Raw genomic sequence first — 21,804 nt, 5'->3', positions numbered from 1 at the left:
GAATACTGTGTTCTTTAAGAATAAACAGCAGTTTTTATTAGGTTAGAGAGAGCAGGGTTGATGAGAGGAGAAGGGACAGTAGAATGACCCCTCCTTGGCTATCTTAGGCTTCCCCAAGGCCCCGGGGCAGTGGGTGGAAGGGCTGGGGCCAGGCTGAAATGCCCACGGGCTCTAAGTGCAAAACCCTGGGTCCTTTGAAGGCCATCACCTCACTCTTCTGACCCATCTGGGGCCTCTCCCAGGGGAGGGGCTGTGGGACCCTGGCACCACCATGCTAGCTTTCCTGGGTGTAAGGTCACCCCAAGACCACCTGGAGAAGAGAGGGGGCTCCCAGGGGCTCCTGGATGGCCACTAAGGCTGAGGGGCCATCCCTGAGTGACTCAGCTGAGGGCTGCAGCCTGCTGGGCTTGACCCGGCACACAAAAGAGGAGCACAGAGTGTCTTGCTCACTGTCCTGTTCTGCAAAGGTTGATACACTGCAGCCGCGGACTCACAGTGCACTTCTGTGCTCAGACAGGAATTAGAGACGTTAACGGACTCTGTGTATCTGGACAAGCAACCCCTTAGATGGTTAGATGCGTGTCTCAGGAAGAATTTCACTGACCCCACCTGCTTGCATTTTTCCAAAGAAAAGCACCGTCACCCTTAACTTGTGATATATCTGTTCTCTGTGGCAAGCAGTAGAGTCACCTTCACCCAGACGTATCCTTCATCATCTGTGCATCATGCCAAGTCATTTCAGTCGTGTCCGACTCCGCGACCCTATGGCCTGTAGTCATGGGATTCTCCAGGCAAGAATACTGGGGTGGGTTCCCATGCTCTCCTCCAGGGCATCTTCCTAACCCAGAGATCGAACCCAGGTCTCTTACGGTTCCTGCATTGGTAGGCGGGTTCTTTACCACTAGAGCACCAGGAAAGCCCACATGTACTCCTGGCCAGAAGCCCCACAAACTGGCCTCCCCCATCTCTTGGGACAGATTCTCTCACTCCATCATAGCTCTTTCACTGTGTGGTTTTCTTTTAGTCAACTGCATCCACCCAGGACACTCCCCCAATGCCACCCTGTTCAGAGGCTCACTCAGCCTTGAGTAGGGGTCAGAAGGTTCAAGGGTCTTCCCACCCTCCTGGCCTGAGAAGATTGGCCGTCAGCGCCAGGACACTCCAGGAGCACAGATGCCCCTCCTGTCCTCCCCCTCCTCACCCCAAGCCTGGGGCAGTGCTTTCTTCCTCTGCATCCTCATTTGAACTCTGACCTCCCCTCCTGGCAGAGCGTCCTGACCCAGGGCTAGAACATACAGGCCAGAGGCCACCAGGTCTGAGAGTGACTGAGGGTCAAAGTTTAAAATTGGGTGTTTTCCCACAAGGGGCCCGAGGAGGACTGTGAGCAGGTAGGGCAGGTGCCCTGGGGACAGGTCCAGAGCCTGGGCCTCAGCTGGTCAGCACACACCTGAGGGTTCAGGTCCCCACCTTCCGGAATGTGCCAGAGTCAGCCTGAGGGGGAGGTCCACAGGCTGAGAACAGAGCCCAGCCAGCTACTCAGGCTTCATGGGAATCCCAGGGGACTGTCCACACTGAGGCTGGGCCCCCTGGGGTGGGGGTGAGGGAGGGAGAGAGCGTGCAGTTCCCTTCTTTGAGGGGTCGGTAAACAAGGGTGTTTTGTTCTGACGAGGTCCCTGCTCTTCCAGCGGGGTGAAGGCCAGCCATTCCAAACACAGTGGGGTCTCCGTGAAGGCTGCTCAGCAGCCATGGGTGTCCCTGGGGCAGAGGAACATATGTTTACAGAGCCAGCCCCCCAGCCCCTCCCCACTTTGGAGGTAGCTGCTGCTGTTTTATTTGCTGAGTTGAGTCCAACTGTTTTACGATGTCATGGACGGTAGACCATCAGGCTCCTCCATCCCTGAGATTTCCCAGGCAGAATCCTGGAGTATGTTGCCATTCCCTTCTCCAGGGGTCTTCTCTACCCAGGGACCAAACTTGCCTCTCTTGCTGGGTAGACAGATTCTCTATCTCTGAGTCACCTGGGAAGCTTTTGGAGGCAGACTGCTAAATAAAGGAGGGGAGTAAGGTTTTTGGAGAGCACTGAGTCCCACCTGCTTCATAAAATATGCACACTAGTCACAAATCCCGGTTTGTTGCCATTTGGCACAAAATCTCGGGACTTGACTGGTGGCATGAGAATGAAGGCCCCACACTCCTTCACTCCATCGTTTTCGCGCATGGAGTATCGGCCACCCAGTTGCCATTTTGCCGTTGGATTTTCACTGGCTCAGCTGATAAAGGGTTCAAAAAAGCATTCAGAGGCTAAAAGAATGTGGAGATTGTTTGCTACTAAAGGAGCAGATGGGATTCCCTGGTGGCTCAGATGGTAAAGACTCTGCCTGCAATGTAGGAGACTCAGTTTCCCTCCCTGGGTCGGGAAGAATCCCTGGAAGAGGGAATGGCAACCCACTCCAGTATTCTTGCCTGGAGAACTCTGTGGGCAGAGAAGCCTGGCGGGCAACAGTCCATGGGGTCACTAAGAGTTGGACAGGACTGAGCGACTCACACACCCAGAGGAACACGTGGACCTGGAACCAATGACGTGGCCTTGGGCCTGGAATACTCATCCCTCCTGCACGTCTCTGGCTTGCACTCTGCTGGGGGGAGGGGAGGTGGGTGGGGAAGGCACTTGTCGGGAGCGGGAGGTCATCCTGTCTCAGAAGCCAGACTAGGGACTAGACAAGGGCCTTGACAGAATGGCCAGCCCGCGGAGCAGCCCAGCCTCCTGTCTCCGTGTGCCTGTGAGGGCTATCCTGCCAGAAAGCTGAGAGGACTGGGAGGCAGGTGAGGAGAGCTGTCAGGGTTGGGTGCTGGTGAGTTCCTCCCACACTGTTTACAACTGGTCCATGTTTCCTTGTAGAGCCGAGCCTCAGCAGCATCTGCACAGAAGAGCTGAATCAGCCGGACAGCCTCTCCCTGCTTCCCCCAGGCTCACCATGCTGCCCTGAACTGTGCCCACTGTTCTGGGAAACAGTTCTCGTCTGACAGGCTGTCTGTGTCCTCTTGCCTAAAATCAGAAGAAGCTGGAAATGTGGGCACCTGCTCGAGGATGCAGGTGCTGGGTGTTCAGGCTGTGAGCCCAGACGGGGACCAGGCTCACTGGAGGAGGCCCCTACCACCCAGGCAGGCCTTCTCAGGATCAGATCAGTCATTCAGTCATGTCTGACTCTTTGTGACCCCATGGACTGCAGTGTGCCAGGCTTCCCTGTCCATCACCAAATCCCAGAGCTTGCTCAAACTCATTTCCATGGAGTCGGTGATGCCATCCAACCATCTCATCCTCTGCTGTCTCTTTCTCCTCCTGACTTCAATCTTTCCCAGAAAAGAACTGACTCTTAGCATCAAGGGGCAAAAGTGTTGGAGCTTCAGTTTCAGCATCAGTCCTTCCAATGAATATTCAGGACTGATTTCCTTTAGGATGGACTGGTTGGATGTCCTTGCAGTTCAAGGGACTCTCAAGAGTCTTCTCCAACATCACAGTTCAAAAGCATCAATTCTTTGGTGCTCAGCTTTCTTTATGATCCAACTCTCACATCCATACATGACTGCTAGAAAAACCATAGCTTTGACTAGATGGATCTTTGTTGGCAAAGTAATGTCTCTGCTTTTTCATATGCTGTCTAGGTTGGTCATAGGTTTTCTTTCAAGGAGCAAATGTCTTTTAATTTCACGGCTGCAGTCACCATCTACAGTGATTGTAAAGCCCAAGAAATAAAGTCTGTCACTGTTTCCATTGTTTCCCCATCGATTTGCCATGAGTGATGGGACCAGTGACTGCAGCCTGGAAATTAAAAGATGTTTACTCCTTGGAAGAAAAGTTATGACTAAGCTAGACAGCATATGAAAAAGCAGAGACACTACTTTGCCAACAAAGTCAAGGTTATGGTTTTTCCAGTAGTCATGTATAGATGGGAGGGTTGGATCATAAAGAAAGCAGAGCACCAAGGAATTAATGCTTTTGAACTCTGGTGTTGAAGAAGACACTTGAGAGTCCCTTGGATTGCAAGGAGATCCAACTAGACCATACGAAAGGAAATCAGTCCTGAATATTCATTGGAAGGACTAATGTTGAAGCTGAAAGTCCAATACTTTGGCCACCTGATGTGAAGAGCTGACTCATTTAAAAGACCCTGAACCTGGGAAAAATTGAAGACGGGAGGAGAAGGGGATGACAGAGGATGAGATGGTTGGATGGCATCACCGACTCAAATGACATGAGTTTGAGTTAACTCTGGGAGTTGGTGAATGACAGGAAGTCCTGGAATGCTGCTGTCCATGGGGTGGCAAAGAGCCATACACGACTGAGCAACTGAACTGAACTGGACTGATGGGACCAGATGCCATGACCTTAGTCTCTTGAATAGCGTGTTTAAGCCAGCTTTTTCACTCTCTTCTTTCATTCTCATCAAGAGGCTCTTTAGTTCCCATTCACTTTCTGCCATAAGGGTGGTGTCATCTGCATAGCTGAGATTATTGATGTTAATCCTGCTGCTGCTGCTAAGTCACTTCAGTCATGTCTGACTCTGTGTGACCCCATAGACGGCAGCCCACCAGGCTCCCCCGCCCCTGGGATTCTCCAGGCAAGAACACAGGAGTGGGTTGCCATTTCCTTCTCCAATGCATGAAAGTGAAAAGTGAAAGGGAAGTCGCTCGGTCGTGTTCGACTCTTAGCGACCCCATGGACTGCAGCCTACCAGGCTCTTCCATCCATGGGATTTTCCAGGCAAGAGTACTAGAGTGGGGTGCCATTGCCTTCTCTGATGTTAATCCTAGCAATGTTGATTCTGGCTTGTGCTTCAACCAGCCCAGGATTTTGCACAATGTACTCTGAATATAAGTTAAATATGCAGGATGACAATATACAGCCTTGACGTACTCCTTTCCCAATAAGGAACCAGTCCGTTGTTTCATGTCTGGCTCTAACTGGACAGGCCTCGGGGGCAGCTGCTGTCGGGTGGAGGGGGCGTGGAATACGATTCTGAACTGGGCCCCTTGTTGGCAGGTCTGAGTCAGCATACCTGGGGGGCCTGGTCTGAGGGTCTGCTCATGGTGAGGGAGACTCGTGTGTGGGTGATCCCCCGTGCACATATGCACCTGACCTGGTCTCCCTTGGCTGCCCACGCCCTCTGTTGGAAGAGTGGCCTCCTGGTGACGGTCTGCAGTGGGGGATCTGTGGATACAGGGGACTCCACCCATACCCTGGGAGCCTGTTCAGGGGGCCGGTGCCACACGGTCATTCAGGGGTGCAGGCAGCCAGAGGCCCCTGCAGCTGGTGACACTGTCATCGTCAGCATCACACTTGGGCCTGCCCTGGCTGCACGTGTCGCTGTCATGTTGCAGGGCAGTTCACGGAGGATAGGGAGCGCCCGGGTCACTTCTGCCCCGTGTCTCTTCCAACCCAGATCTACACCGTTTACTCAAAACAGACTTCGACACACTTGCATGTATCATTTTCTTTTTTGTCTTATGTTCAATCTTTACTTAGACAGCATTGAGACTCTGCAGAGCGACTTGACCTTGGAGCTCAGTGTGGCTGGAGCCCCTCATGCCACAGGAGGTTGCCCCAAAGCACCCAGTGCTGTCCTGCTGGGCTCACCGTGCAGTTCCATTAGCCCACCTGCCCCATGATGGTGGCCACTGCCCTCGGGCTCGACTAGACCCACAGCCGGGCGCTCTCACAAACACGGGCTCACGTATGCTCACATGGTGCATGCCATGGAGCCACGGGGCTGGGAGCAATCTCTGCTGCTGGAGTCAGACAATGAATAAAGCTCCAAGACAGGTTTGGGGTTAAAATTTTCAAAATTTTAGAATTAAGCACTGCTGCAGAAGAGAGGGCAGCCCACCGCTCATAAACACACAGGAGACCACATCAGATCTCAGGATAGTGCTGGTGTGATCAACCTGTCTCCTGCCTGTGCATCCCTGGAGCACCTGGTCACATGTGGCTTTGTTCCGCAGGTCTGGACAGCGGCGATGCTGTGTGCTGCTCACCAGCAGCTGCTGCTCCTGGACCACACAGGGGGAGGTGTCCAGGAGCCATGCCCCATGCTGGCCCACTCCTCACAAACCTGGTGGCCACAGATTTGTTTCAGGTGGGTCCAACCCCACTCCACAGGCAGGCATGGTGGCCAGCCCTCCCAGGGGCAAAACCTTCCCCTGTGGCTGGAGCCAAGAGGAGAGGGGCCTCAGCTTCAAGGGCTGATCAGTGGCCAGAGCTCTCTCTATCACCCTGCAGGACACACAGTCAGGGCAGATCACAGCACAGAACTGGGGAATCAAGGCCTGAGACGCCCAGAGGACTCACGTTTTTTTTGCATTAGAGCTAAAGCCTTCTGACTTTCTGATTCGTGTTTCCTTTGAGGGGCTTCAGGTTAACCTGTCTTCATGGTGGAAAAGTGAGATTTGGGTTTCTATTTCAGTTCTGAGTCCCAGTGGTTGGAGGGATGGAAGATACTGGAGCCTCAGGACACACAAAAAGGACCCAGAGCTGGAGGAATGGGCCCCCACCTGCTGGCCAGGGAAAAGGGGTCGTCAGGGCTGAGGTCTCTCCGTGAGGTCTCCTGCAATTCCTCGTGCTGGCTGCTGCCACCGTCCTGCCCTGGCCATCACCCCACAACCTTTCTTCATCTCGCTCTCCTTCTCCAACTCACCCACCCGACATCTGATGCACTTTCCCTGCCAGGTTTTATTTTGGGACACTCCTTTGACCAGTTTCCTTAGGGGAGCCTGGAAAGCACACCTGTCCCCCGGGGCGAGGGCATGATGAACCTGTAAGTTGCTGAGACACCCGGCAGAGGGCGCCAACGGCACAGGTGTGGAAGGGTTTCCAGAGACAGGGAGGCCTTAGGATGAGGTTCTAAAAAAATGCACCGTGATCCACCATACATTGGGATCAGGATACATTGGAAAGTCAAGATCACAGGGAAGAAATGTGGAGCTTGGCAATCTATTGCGAAAGCAGCAAGTTCCTCCTCCTCCTTCAAACGCAAGTGACCAGAATCAGGGCAGCAACCAGCCCGGCCCCTTTGTTCCATTTCCACCCTGTCTCTCCCGTTTCCTCCAGCAGTGGCTTGGAAGCCAAGCCTGGGGGGTGTGGGGGCAGCAATGGCTTTAATTAGTGAGTGATTCTATGACCTCCTGCACCGCATTCCTGGCCCTCTCGGTGTTGGTTTCCTAACACCTGGGCAATGTGCTTCCTTGTCTCATTGCCCGCAGCTTAGATTGGAGACCACGTACATGGTTTAATAGCTTCTTTCTTAGCGCTTTTCCTAATTATAAGACTGTTGCAAAAGGGGAAACATCTTCTAAGACCCACAAATCCTGTTTTCCCCAAGCCATTGGTATATATAACTTTTAAACTTCGATTCCTGAGAGATGGCATTTAAATTGACAGAGAATTCCTGCGTCGTCTGGGTCTGAGTATGTGAGTACATTTTAGCCCAAATGTCCTGAGAGTCCAACATCTAGTTTTGCTTTCCAAAAAGGAGCAGAATTTGCAGCTTTAAGCAAGGGCCGTGCGTGGGGTAGCTGGCACAAGGCACGTTTCCTCCTCCCCAGGCAGGCCCCATCCCTCCACAGGGAAGCGTGTCACTCTGCCCCATTACTCGATCTGTTCGAAAGGCTTGGGTGTAAAGAGATTGTGTTTTAGGGTGTGACCTCCACCCACCAGGCCAATTACCCAGCCCTCTCCCGAGTCATCACTATGGTGGCCTCCTTTCTACTGTGGCAAAGACGAGCCGGGGTACTGAAGACTGTGCTTCTAGAAGCTGGAGTGTTCCGAGGACTTGCTCCTACAATTTCTCTTTCTGCAGAATCAGGAAAGAATGAAAAGGACTTGCCACCTAATCCCAAGAAGCAAAGTCCACCATAAGAGCACACACCAGCCACTGCCTCTACTGAGGGGTTTGAGAAACCACCTTTAAGAATCTCCAGCATCAGGATTATGGCACATACACCTTCTTAGCCCCTTCATGGATCCCAGCCCTGTCATGGTGAAGGGGCTTGTGTAACTCAGTGAAGCTGTGAGTCATGCCACCTGGGGCCACACAAGAGAGACAGGACATAGTGAAGGGTTCTGACAAAATTGGTCCACTGGAGGAGGAAATGGAAACTCCTCCCAGTATTCTTGCCATGAGGACCCCATGAACAGTATGCAAAGGCAAAAAGTATGATACCCGATGAGCGCCCCACCGCACCCCAGGCCCAGATCAGGTGTTCAATATGATACTGGGCAAGAGCAGGACGAGCAGAGGACAATTACTAATAGTTCCAGAAAGAATGAAGAGACTGGGCCAAAGCAGAAACGATGCTCAGTCGAGGAGGTATCTGGTGGTGACTGGAAAGTTAGAGCAGAGAGTGTCTTTTTCAGGGCAAGATGCCCACTGGTGTGAACCAGTCAACACCAGACCCTGAACAGGCTGCAGAGGTTTCTCCACATGAGAGTGACCTTTGGCTGAGGATTCAGGGCCTTGGATTCTGACACGGCACCTTCTGTTTCTCCAGTTCTCAGGGGGCCTGACCCAGACTGGAGTCCAGCTGAGAGGCCACACCCAGCTGTGGGGGCCCTGAGCCCCACCAGTCTGGCATGAACTCGGCTGTTTTGAAGTTTCTTGGCACTGGCCTCACAGTGTCTCAGGGTTGGATGCCCTGTGGTAAGCACACACATGTCATATGTGTCCTAGCAAAGGATGAACCCCAGACAAGCATGACTGTTCCTGGAGTCTTAGTACAAAGATGAGCTCCAGGACCCAATTTGGAAACCATCCCCTGCCGCAGTATCACTTTTTCCGGCATCATAGGGAGTGTTCATGGGCACCTATGCTGCCAGGACAGTCTGTTGAGATTGCAGAGAATCTCAATTGTCACAGAGAGGTAAAACAGTCCTCAAGGATGGTGCCGCATCACATCTGGCTGGGTGACCTCGGAGCCATCCCCTCCCCTCACCATTTTGCTGAAAGTTTTACTTTTGTTTATGGTTTGAAGGATTCATTAACAAAAGAAACCACTTCTCACACAATAAACAATTTCAATATTTACTAGAAGAGTATTTGGCTTAATTTCAATATACAGCCCTTAAAAGAAGAGAAATAGAAACAATAGAGAAAAGTAACACCACATACATCACCACATGGGGCCGACCAACATCCAGACTTAAACAGAGCTGGAAGGTCCCTTGGTAACAGCATATGGAGTCCCGGTTGGGAAAAGGTCCGCATCACCCAGGTGAGACATCAAATTGCAGTTTTGGAGGCTCCCACTTGGAATCCCAGGATGTAGCTGATACCATCATCCGTGGGTGTGCAACAATGCAGCTCTGGTTTTCCTTCACCTTTTACATTGTTGTTTGTTTCACCTTGTGAGTCAGGAGATTTTCCAGACCCCAGGGAGTTGGCCAGAACTCCAGGGGCTCAAGAAAATCCAAGCCCCGTTCCCTTTCTTATCCAAAGTGCCACTTGACTTGCTGGTAACAATTTGTGTGTTTGCAAGCAGGCACATACTCCAGGCAAGATCAGAAGTCAGTCAGAGGCCTGTTCTCCGGCCTCTGAAACCTGAACAAGCCTTCCTCCGTTGTTATTTCCCTAACACCGCCCCCCGCCCCTTTGCTGTCGAACCCAGCACAGTGACACAGCACCCACACACCCGCACCCCACTCACAGGCTTGTGCATGGCCTGGGGTTTCCATCTGCAGGGGAAGGCTGGATGGGTTGCCCCTTTGCCCTTCTTGATGCTTCTCCGTGTCTCTGCTTCACCCAGACTGTGGACATAGGCTACAGACTGGCTGAGAATGTTACAGTTGTGTGTTTCTTATTTCCACAGAAGTTCATGTTCATTTTAGAAGCCTTGGAAAATGCAGATAAGCAGAAAATCCTTCCCAAAAGTGGCCTTGGCCAACATCTGGTTCTCAGTCCTCTAAGTGTGTGGTTCCTGCCTTTGGGGTCCAGCCCTCTGCATCTCAAGGTCCTGTGGTTATTAATCAGGTCTTCTATTGACTTGCAGTCACTAGACCTGGCCGAGGCACGAGGGATCCAGGAACCATGGTACTTGCTCCAAGGGCCCTGGGAACACACCTAACACCAGGGACACATGCATGCACACCTAGACACTGCACACCCGCACTCACAGACGTGACACACCTGCACACTCACAGCAGATCTGTGGGGCTGCTGATGCAGCAGAGCTGGCCTGGGGATGGCTTCCACGTGTTCCCAACCCACCAGACAGGGCTCTGCCGGGAGAGAACAATGGACGCTGAGGATGCAGCATCCTGATTCCACAGATCAGAAAACAGAGGCCTGACAGATCAGAGTCAGGAGTTCTCAGACGTTTTCAAAGACAGGCTCTTAGTTTTGGTTCTGATGAGAGCCAGGCCAGCACTGGGCTGGGGCTACTTTCTCGAGGCTGTGGTTTGGGGTGGGAACACACCAGTCCATGTAGCCTGAAGTCACCACCAGGAGATGCCATTGGCAAACAGTAAGTCAGCACCAGAGTCCCAGGCCTGGGAGCGGATGCTGCTGCCCCAGGGCTGCTCCTCCGTGTCGTTAGGATCCCCAGGAACTTGAGGGGCCTGCCACAGGCCAGTGGGGCCGGCCAAGGGTTCCTGGAAGCCCTCAGTTTCCATAATCCTCCCACCACCCAAAGATTTATGGGTGTGATTCAGTTTTGTGTTTATGTGCTGGTTTTGTCTAGTCGTGGGTCTTTAAACAAAAGTGCAATGCACAGCAGGAACAGGGGCACCTGTGAAGAGGGTCCTTTCATATCTATGCTGCTGCTTCCAGGCGAGGTCCTCATTCAGCCAGTGGTGGGCATATTCTTCCCACATGGAGCTGGGAGCTGAGCCATTAGGTAAAGTAGGAGACATGGCTATGCCTCCGTGGGACCGTTTGTGTACCTGTCAATGTCCCCTCATGGCACACTCCCCTGATATCCCCTCAGAGAATCCTCTCACGGTTCCCCTCAAGTTCCCCACATGGCTGTTCCCCTTGATACTCTCCTCATGGCTTCTCCTCAGGTTGTTCCCTCCTGGCTTCCCCGGATGATGTTTCTTTCCTCGCGGGGTCTCCTCCTTACTATCCCCTCGTGGCATCCCTGATCCTGTTCCCCTCATAGTGTACCCAACGGTTTGCCCCATGGCGGCTCCTCATGATGTTCCCTTCACGGCTGCCCTCATGGTGTCCTCTCATGACATCCCCTCATGATGTTTCCCTCATGGTGTCTCCTTGTGGCATCCTCTCATGATTATCCCTTCGTAGTGACTCCTCTTTGGGTCCCCTCGTGATTCCCTTCAGGATGTCCCCTCATGGCATCCCGCACCGTGTCCAGCAACAGGGTCCATGGCGGTGACGAGAGCTGCCCACATACGTCCTGCGGTTTCTCCAGTGCAGGCCCGTCTACAGCCTGTGGGCAGGACCGTCATGGAGCGCAAGCTGAGTGAGTGTGACCTGTGCCTGTGTCGAATGTCTGAACCTCCCAGCTCATTCTCCGTACAAGTTTGGGTTTTCTCTGACTTCAAAACAAATAAACTGAAATAAACCTTAGAAATGGATTTTAACAGAAAACACGTGTTATTCATCAAGCGCCTCAGCCATTCACTCAGATGACAGCCAGTGACGAGCCCGGTCTCCATGAGGGCAGGCCGCCAGTCACTGAGGCCGCATTGCTATGGTTTGCCCAGAATGTTTAATCCTCAGCCTTTTCTATTAGCTTCCTGGAATGTGTGTTTTGAAGGAGATGCTCTTTTTACAGGTGGTGAGAGAAAAAAAGAAAGTCTACCAGAAGCACCCCAGGTTTACGTCTTTGGTGCTTGGTGTATTTAAGTGAAGGTCTATGGCTAATGGATTCCATATCCGCGGGGCCACCTCTCCGTTTCTCAGGTGGGGCCAGAGTGAGAGGTTTCACCAGATCAGCATCACTCAGGCCTTTAGGATCAGAGACTTTCCTTAACCCATGCACCCCAGAAGCATGAATCCTAAGTCCACTCGGTGGCCTGGTAGGCAGGGGCAGGGAGCTGGGCCCAGGTCACAGGGCTCAGGCCCTCTCTGTGCCTCACGGGAACCAGGGGAACCCCTGCCTGGCTCACAGGGCAGCATCCGTTCCTGCAGGTGGTGGCAGGGGGACCCGCGGAGACCTGAAAGCCAGGGTGGAAGGTGAGCCTCCCCCTGCCTGCGCCCTGGGGAGGCAGCGGGCGCGAGTCAGCGGGAATCTGAGCAGAGGCGTGCTGCTGCCTTCCCTCCCTGGGAACCTTCCAGCAGGGGAGCCTGTGGCCCCAACTCCACAGGCACCCTGACTTCCACATGTCTCTAGGCAGCAGGGCGGGGAGCACTGACAGGGCCACGCCCATGGCACACTGGGCTGCTGGCAGAGGTCACGGCCTGACTCTTGCTGGAAGTGACAAGACTGAGCTTTCTGCCAGTGGTGGGAGCAGGGAGCCATGGATGGCAAACAACTCTCAGTGACAGTGCTGACAGGCGCCCAGCCCCTTCCGCCCCCTCACTTGCCACCCCCCACCCAGCCTGCAGTGACCCTGCCTGCCTGAGGCACCCGTGAGACAAGGGGTGTGACCCCACAGCCACTCTCTTCCTACATGGGGAGATGGGCTCGCTCAGCATGAACTGCGAGGGCAGGTGGTCCGAATCCAGAACTCTTTGCAAGAATAGATGGCTTCCAGCCATGATGGGGAGATGGACATTTTCCTATATCTGATTTCGGCTGCTAGCTGCCCACATAAACTTTATGAAAGAAAGTAAACAATATTGCTACGTTCCATGGAATTAAATACAGTAAGCACAGTTGGTCTGTGTGGCCCTGGGATGTGGCTGGGAACCCCAAACACTGGAGGAGTATCAGCCAGATGCAAAGGCATTTTCAAGGTACACTCTGTGGCTTCCCTGGAGGCTCAGATGGTAAAGAATCCACCCTCAATGCAGGAGACCCGGATTCGATCCCTGGGTCGGGAAGTTCCCCTGGAAATTGGAAAAGGGAATGGCTACCCACTCCAGTATTCTTGCCTGGAGAATCCCATGGACAGAAGAGCCTGGCAGGTTACAGTCCATAAGGTTGCAGAGTCAGATAGGACTGAGCACACACACACACCTTTGCATCCATCTTTCCCACACAGGGTGACCCTAGGTTTCGTAACCATCACTAATCTAGAAGCTAAAGATTCTTAGCCATCCTGGACAACTGTGACTCATGAAGTAGGGGTGCTAGGATTGATTTGTCCCTGAGAGGGACAGGACAAGGAGAACCAACAAAGATTTTCTGCAGAAGAGCTCTGAACAACACCTTGTTGCAAACTCTATGACTTTATTTAGTTTAAAATGACACACAAAGAGACAGAAACTAAGTAGCCAAACCACATAAAATAGCCAGTCTTTGAAACAAGGTCTCTCACACTGCAGAGTCCTCAGTGCTGATAACCGGGTCCTGTGGAGCCCAGAGCCCACTGAGTAAAGACAAGCACATATCCCTGTGGTCCTGACTCTACCACCATGTTCCCGGGAGTGAGTTACACTTCAGACATCCCTCCCCAGGGTAGGGCTGTTACCCAAATCGATTCCCTGTTCCCTTCTTCACACATTGCACAGCATCCATTCACCCAGCACATCCCGAATAGCTCAGATTCCTAACTCCATGACATCTGACAGAGAACTTCCCTCCCACTTATAGGTATTTGTGTCCCTTTCTCCTGATGCTGCAGTAGGCCCCATTTCTCAGTCTCTGGACCACTCACCATTGTTCCTCTCCAGGCCCAAGACCTCATTCATTGTTAATGGCTACCCTGGCTGTTGTGGAGAGGTCAGTTCCTTCCCAGCCTCTGGTGTCCTAGGGAAGCCAGAACAATGGTGACCACATGGACCTCAGTCCCTCAGTTCTGGGACCCTGGGTTGAGGGGCTGGGAATGTGGCAGCTCTCCCAGGGCCGAGGCTCCCACAGCAGCCAGGTTCTCCCCAGGCTCTCTGAGCCCACTGGTGCCGGCATCCCCTCCTTGGGTGGAAGACTGTGGCCTAGAGGCTGAGTCCCCCTCTGCTGCCTCTCTCTTGGCCCAGGGTGAAAAAGAGAGGATGGTGAGTCCCCTCTTAAGCAGGACCAAGTCCGCAGGCACCAGATCTACATTCTGCTCCAGAGAAGGGGATTCCAGAATGCTTAGCTTCCAGTGGTGCAGGTCTTGCATCTGGGGTGCATCTTGGAGTCTCACCACCCACCACTCATCAGGCTCCAGCAGCAGTTTCCAACACTGGCCTGGGGTCCTCCAGGCCCTTCTTGGCTTCATCTTCTGGACGTAGATGACATCACAGCAGCCCACCAGGGAGAGGACCTGCAGGTCCAGTAACCAGGCCTTAGTCTCAGCAGGGTCCATGTTCTGGGTGGTGCCCAGCTCCAGTACCATGGGCTCCCCCAGGGGCAGGTCCACTTTGAAAAAACCCCGCCATGGAGGAAGGGGGCTTGGCCAGTGGGAGCAGGTAGGGAGTCCCTCAAGTCGCCAGGGAAGGCCCTGGGTCCAGTCAGCATCTTCAGCACCCAGGCCCAGAGGTACCGCATCCTGAGGCTGCAGCTCGGTGGGCACAGTATGATTGTGCAAGCCCACATCTTCTGACTCCACAGGGCCTGATGCCAGGGTGCCTGACCCCCAGCCCACAGCCCCGCCCTGTGCAGGCTGCCCTTGGCCCTGCCCCCAGCTTGGCCCCATCCCCGAGGATGACCCCTGCTCAGACCATGCCTCAGAATCGTCCATCAGCTCAGAGTCCCAATCTTCATCTTCCCAGTCTTCTGACTCCAGCATCCGTTTAAAGTCCAGAAAGGCAACCTTGAAGCAAGCGAAGCAGAGCCTTAGCTGGCTGCCATGTTGAAGCTGATACATCCAGGACACGTAGAGGTAGGACAGGCCCTCCGCCACATACTGCTTGCTGACTGGAGGGCACATGGCCAAGCTGCCTGCCTCCTGAGAGAGAGACAGCAGGAGCGGGGTTGGCTGTGATCTTAGGGGGTCTGGCCCACAGGTGGGGGCCCAGTAAGGTGTAAGGGGCAGGGAGGAGGGGCAAGAGAACAGGGAGGAGAAAGATGAGGATCACCAGGAGAAGAATTTGGGGTGGCGGTGGATGAACTGAGTCAAAATAGAGGTTGGAAGGGAAGAAACTCTGGAATTAACTTCAGCTGATGCAAGCGTTCTGTTCTCTGGGAGCTGCAAAGAAAAGCAGTGAGGTTAGGGCAGGCAGGTGGGAGCAGATGCCCTGCAGGAGGAGCAGGGCACAGCGGGGCCTTGGGCTCAGACCCAGCCCTTTTACCCTGTCTCTGCTCAGTTTAGCTGACCTGGGGCCTGTGAACCACACAGCCTCCTCTCACCCCTCCAACTCCCCATCCCCACCCCATCTTAGGGATCCTGATACCCCATCAGCCTCACCTGGGGGAAACTAAGGGAACCTGACAGAACCTGACTTACCCTGAGACAACCTGAGAGAATCTGTCAGAACCTGAGGGAACTTATCAGAATCTAACCAAATGGTTAACCTGACTGAACCAGATGGAGCGTAACAGAACCACCTGCACCTGAGCGGGCCCGCCTGGCCTGAGGCCACACTGGAACCTGGGGCTTTTCAGCCTCCAAGCCCCACACTCTGCCAACCTGTAGGCCCCAGACACACTTCTTACTCCAAAGGGCTCTCACCCTCCCTGGTGCCTCCCTCCTGTGGGTAACCCTGAGGGGAAAGGAGGGACCAGAGCCAGCCTGAGCATTTAAAGGGCCATTCCCCATGGTGCTCTGGGCTCATTTGCCTATTTCCCATGAGCCTCAGCCCACCAGGAAATGAAACTGCTGAGTCATCCTCCCTCCCCACCCCCATCCCAGAAGAGTCTGCGCAGCCTCCAGGGAGGGCAGTCTTATCCCCCTAACCCCGTCCCCAAGGTGATTGTGTCTGTGATATTCTCTCCTAGAGGGGTGAGAAGACTCTCCCCATCACTCTTTCAATCCACAGGTTTCTGAAATTGTGTGGGTGAGCATCTCCCTTATGGTCATTGCCCCATTCTGGGTCCTGGGCGACCTGCTTGGTCAAGGGCCCTGTCCTTCAGTGGTCGAAATGGATTCCTCCTTTGTTTATCTCTTGGTTAGATTTTTTTTTTTTTTAATGAATATCAGAAACTGATTGCCAATTATTTACGATTTAAGCACTGAGAAATGGAATATTTTCTGGCATATCAATAAACAAGGATTGCAGCCCTCCGATATGAGCCAGTGAACCCTAAGGGAACTCAGGAAGGAGAAGAAGAGCTGCCATCTAGACTGTAGCCAGCTCCCTGCCAGTGAGCCCTGAGGAAAGAAAGCTCAGGGTGTTAAAACAGAGAAAACTGGCCCCACAGAGCTGAGGTGCATATCAAAGGAGTGATTTCAGGGACCCCGGACAGACGGACAGACGTTTGCATCTTCCCATATACAGAAACAGGCTAAATTCCTTAATTTGGGTTATCTGGTTTTCTTTAATTTACAAAAAAAACTTTTGATATCCAGGCTACCTGTCCTTTGTTGCAAAACTTCTACAAAACCTGCTCCCCCACCTCTGCCTCCTTGGAACAAACAGTTCTCTCACGCTTGTTTCAGATGCTACCTCCTGGGCTTAAGTCCTAAAAATTTCTGCTGAATAAAACATAACTTTCAACCTTTAGGTTGCATTGAATCAACAGCACATTTCTGTCTCTTTAGCTCTTCTCAGAGCTTAAACACTTTAAAAATAAAGTGTTCTTTAAACAAACACTTCTTTTGAAAATACATTTTAACCACATTTTACACTTTTGTGGTTCACTGTTTCATTTTGTTCAAAGTCTTTAGTTATGGTGAAATGTGTTCATCTGTTTTCAAGAAAATATTTTCTTGGTCTTTGTAAAGAACATCTTCAGTTCTCCAAGACCACAATGTTGGTTTATTGTATCTTCACATTAACGCTTTCACATTTTTAATTTTTATTTGTTTCTTAATTTTTAACTTAATTTAAATGTAAGTAAGTTGTTTTTGTAAAAAAAAAAAAAATTATAATACAAGAGAATACATACAGGTATCCCCCGCTTTGCAAAAGTTCTCTGGATTCGACTTCTTTTTTATGAAAAGTGAAAGTGAAAATCGCTCTGTTGTGTGTCCACCTCTTTGCGACCCCATGGACTATACAGTCCATGGAATTCTCCAGGCTAGAATACTGGAGTGGGTAGCCTTTCCCTTCTCCAGGGGATCTTCCCAACCCGGGGATCTTCCCATCCCAGGGATCTTCCCAACCCAGGGATCAAACCCAGGTCTCCCACATTGTAGCCAGATTCTTTACCAGCTGAGCCACAAAGTCCTACGGGTTAATATCCATTTCTGAAGTCCCAGGATGTTTCAGCTTATGAAAGATTTCATAGGTAGGCTTTGCTTGAATAATGGGGGAAATCTGAGAATGGCTTTTAAAATAATTTGCTAAATTAATCACATCATCTAGCCCTTCCTTCCAAACTTCCAACTGGTACATCCAGCTGCATCTGCATCATCTCCCCAGGGAATCTGATGGGTATCCCCAAGTGAACGAGTTTTCATCTAGACTCCTGGTCAAAACATCTGGGTCTGCCCACCCACCTCTGGAATTAGATGACAATAAAATTCCTTGGATCAGTTGTTTCCCAATTTTGCTGCATGTTAAAATGGTCTTGGGACCTTGAAAAATCCCACATCATAGCATGTGGCAGACACCCTGAGGTGACCCCCTAGGGCAGTCATGACTTCCTCCTGATTGGAGGGGAAAATGTGAGTTACTTCTAAGCAAGGAAGTGGCAAGGTAATGGATGTCATCCACTTGATTACATTATTTTATAAATACATACATACTGCATATATTATATATGACACATTATTTTCTATACATATGTATACTATCAGATATTTATATCTTTATACATATACACATCACCTACATGTACACATACACATGTGTACACATACACAGACTCTCGCTTTGTCTCCCATGTACTTAAGGAAGGAAAGCTCCATGCTGTGAACTGTGGCTGGAGGCTGGAGGTCTGGGGCCCCTGACTCTTATCGGCTGGGCAGAGACTATGAGGGATAGGTGGCTGCTTCAGGTGGTTTGGAAGAGCTGCGGACTTGGAGGCTAGGAACATTCTGTGACCTATAAGGACACCCCCTCTAAGCCTGGGACACTAATGAATAGCAACAACCCTCAGGGTGAGTTTTCACTTGTCTGCTGAGCCCACTGAGCCATCACCTCCCCAGCACTAGTCTGTGCTCTCTACACACCTTTATCTTTTCCTCCTTGTCAGCCAACCAGTGGAGAAGGCAATGGCAACCCACTCCAGTGTTCTTGCTTGGAGAATCCCAGGGACAGGGGAGCCTGGTGGGCTGCCATCTATGGGGTCTCACAGAGTCGGACACGACTGAAGCAACGTAACAGCAGCAGCAGCAGCCACCCAGAGTAGATGACTAACTTTGACTCGGGTCTCTGACATAGGGAAGAAACTCAGAACACAAAACTCAATCATCAGGGGAATCATTCTCCTATCCCCTTCTCAATGCCCATAGTTGTCAGGCTTCAACGCCACCTGGGACATCTTTATGGCAGAGTCTGTGCCCCCAACCCCTTACCTGATCCCAGCTGCCCTTTCCAGCAGATGGACGGTGCTGAAGCCTGGGGGGCTATGCCCCCACAGCAAGGAGGCCAAGGGCGGGCATCCGAACCCTGGCCTGTTGGAACTTCCTCTTGAGCGCCCAGGCCCCTTCTGCCATCTGATGCTGGGGCTCACAACGGAGGGCTCTACCCTCAACCACGAGTTCTCATGGACTCCAGCATTCAAGGTGACAGCCTAGGCTCCTGGACCCTGGGTCTGAGCGGGGATGGCTACCTACCTGGCTTCCTGGCCGTGTGTGTATGTCACATAGGGGAGAGCAAAGGCACTTAGACACCCAGTGGGGGCACCCCCGCCATCTTCCCATTCCCCTTCCCCTCCCGGCAACTCTAGATCAGAATAGAGGATTAGAGGACAGTCATCTCTCTTCCTGTACATCCAGTCATTGGTTTTTCACTGATCTATTTGCACATCTGTTCAACAGGCACTAACAAGCCCTGGCCGGTGCCAGGTGCTCACCCCCGCAGGATGCCCAACAAAGGGTCAGCACGGTGCCAGGACAACAGGAACAAGGCTCTGCAGCAGCTTCACACCCTGGGGGCTGGCACGGCTTCCGAAGCAGTTCCCAAGCTGGGAGGGAGGGCAACTGGTTCTCAGTGTCATGGAGACGTGGGCACAAGCTTCCCAACATCTGCACACCCTTCAGAATGCTCGAGAGAGTCCACGGGAGGAATGATCTAGTATTTAGGACACCCTGGGGAGCCTCAAACCCAGGGATTCTCCTCTCAGGTCTCTTCAGAAACCAAAGGCAGTGGCTGAGGGTAAAGACAATTATGAACACGAGAGAGACGGAAGGAAATGATCCGGCACTACAGAAAGACTACAACTCATTTCCACAAGATGTCAGCAAAGATACTGATGTTTACAGGAATAAGTTTAAGACTGCAAAACGGGATGTCCATTTTGGAATGATGTGAGGAGTGATAACCAGGAAACAAGATCAGTATCCATCGGTAGGAATGCTTGTGATGTGGCCACACCACGGAACATGACATCCACAGACAACAAGTTTCAAAGAAGATATGCTGTGAAGTGATCAGCATCTGTTCAGTGAAAAGAAAAGATAGGTTGTAAGTTATGTACACAGTATTGCTTTGATTTTTTAAAGAAAAAATTCTGTGGCTACCTGTGCAAGTGTCAGATGTGATGTGTGCAAGTGGATTCTTGCCTATTTACACATGTAAGTGTCACAAGTCTGGGAGACTCTGTGCCGTGTACACCCATGTTGGGTATCACATGTCTTTAAGCATGTTCAGTTCAGTTCAGTCACTCAGTCGTGTCCGACTCTCTGAGACCCCATGGATTGCAGCACACCAGGCCTCCCTGTCCATCTCCAACTCCCAGAGTTTACTCAGACTCATGTCCATTGAGTCGGTGATGCCATCTAACTATCTCATCCTCTGTCGTTCCCTTCTCCTCCTGCCTTCAATCTTTCTCAGCATCAGGGTCTTTTCAAATGAGTCAGTTCTTTGCATCAGGTGGCCAAAGTATCGGAGTTCAGCTTCAGCATCAGTCCTTCCAATGAATATTCAGGACTGATTTCCTTTAGGATGGACTGGTTGGATCTCCATGCAGTCCAAGGGACTCTCAAGAGTCTTCTCCAACACCACAGTTCAAAAGCATCAATTCTTCAGCACTCAGCTTTCTTTATAGTCCAACTCTCACATCCATACATGACTACTGGAAAAACCATAGCCTTGACTACACAAAGTAATGTCTCTGCTTTTTAATATGCCGTCTAGGTTGGTCATAACTTCTTCCAAGGAGTAAGCGTCTTTTAATTCCATGGCTGCAGTCACCATCTGCAGTGATTTTGGAGCTCCAAGAAATAAAGTCTCTCACTGTTTCCTCTTTTTCCCCATCTATTTGCCATGAAGTGCTGGGATCAGATGCCATGATCTTAGCTTTCTGAATGTTGAGCTTTAAGCCAACTTTTTCACTCTCCTTTTTCACTTTCATCAAGAGGCTCTTTAGTTCTTCCCTTTCTGCCATAAGGGTGGTGTCATCTGCATATCTGAGGTTACTGATATTTCTCCCAGCAATCTTGATTCCAGCCTGTGCTTCCTCCAGCCCAGTGTTTCTTATGAAGTACTCTGCATACAAGTTAAATAAGCAAGGTAACAATATACAGCCTTGATGTACTCCTTTCCCAATTTGGAACCAGTCTGTTGTTCCATGTCCAGTTCTAACTGCTTCCTGATCTGCATACAGATTTCTCAAGAGGCAGGTCAGATGGTATGGTATTCCCATCTTTTTCAGAATTTTCCACAGTTTTTTGTGGTCCACACAGTCAAAGGCTTTGGCATAGTCAATAAAGCAGAAGTAGATGTTTTTCTGGAACTCTCTTGTTTTTTTGATGATCCAACAGATGTTGCAATTTGATCTCTGGTTCCTCTGCCTTTTCTAAATCTTGCTTGAACATCTGGAAGTTCACAGTTTACATACTGTTGAAGCCTGGCTTGGAGAATTTTGAGCATTACTTTACTAGCATGTGAGATGAGTGCAATTGTGTGGTAGTTTGAGCATTCTTTGGCATTGCCTTTCTTTGGGATTGGAATGAAAACTGATCTTTTCCAGTCCTGTGGCCACTGCTGAGTTTTCCAAATTTTCTGGCATATTGATTGCAGCACTTTCACAGCATCATATTTTAGGATTTGAAATAGCTCAACTGGAATTCTGTCACCTCCATTAGCTTTGTTCATAGTGATGCTTCCTAAGGCCCACTTGACTTCACATTCCAGGATGTCTGGCTCTAGGTGAGTGATCACACCATTGTGATTATCTGGGTCATGAAGATATATGCATTCAAATGGGCATATCTTTCCTTTTCTCCTTTGCCTTTCACTTCTCTTCTGTTCACAGCTATTTGTAAGGCCTCCTCAGACAACCATTTTGCCTTTTTGCATTTCTTTTCTTTGGGGGTGGTCTTGATCCCTGCCTCCTGTACAATGTCACAGACCTCCAGCCATAGTTCTTCAGGCACTCTATCAGATCTAATCCCTTGAGCACGTAAAGAATGGAAACACCGATATCAGCGTGATTACCTCTGGGTGTGGTATTGTGAGTTATTGAATTTTCTTCATTGATTTCCATATTCTCCTAATTTTCTAG

At 51.2% G+C, this 21,804-nt stretch overlaps 1 protein-coding gene across 1 annotated transcript; it reads right to left on the bottom strand.

The window, feature by feature from the left end:
- Positions 1-13,529: 13,529 nt before the first annotated feature.
- LOC133231624 (testis-expressed protein 19.2-like) lies at positions 13,530-15,878 on the bottom strand. Its single transcript, XM_061389984.1, has 2 exons — positions 15,479-15,878; positions 13,530-15,220 (listed from the first exon to the last, which is right to left on the bottom strand). Exon 2 carries the CDS (start codon positions 14,960-14,962, stop codon positions 13,907-13,909), a length of 1,056 nt encoding a protein of 351 aa, XP_061245968.1. The 5' UTR covers positions 14,963-15,220; positions 15,479-15,878; the 3' UTR covers positions 13,530-13,906.
- Positions 15,879-21,804: the final 5,926 nt, after the last annotated feature.

Source organism: Bos javanicus, chromosome 19 (genome assembly GCF_032452875.1).
Source record: "Bos javanicus breed banteng chromosome 19, ARS-OSU_banteng_1.0, whole genome shotgun sequence".
Lineage (NCBI taxonomy): Eukaryota > Metazoa > Chordata > Mammalia > Artiodactyla > Bovidae > Bos > Bos javanicus.
This window is presented reverse-complemented; position numbering and strand designations above follow the sequence as displayed.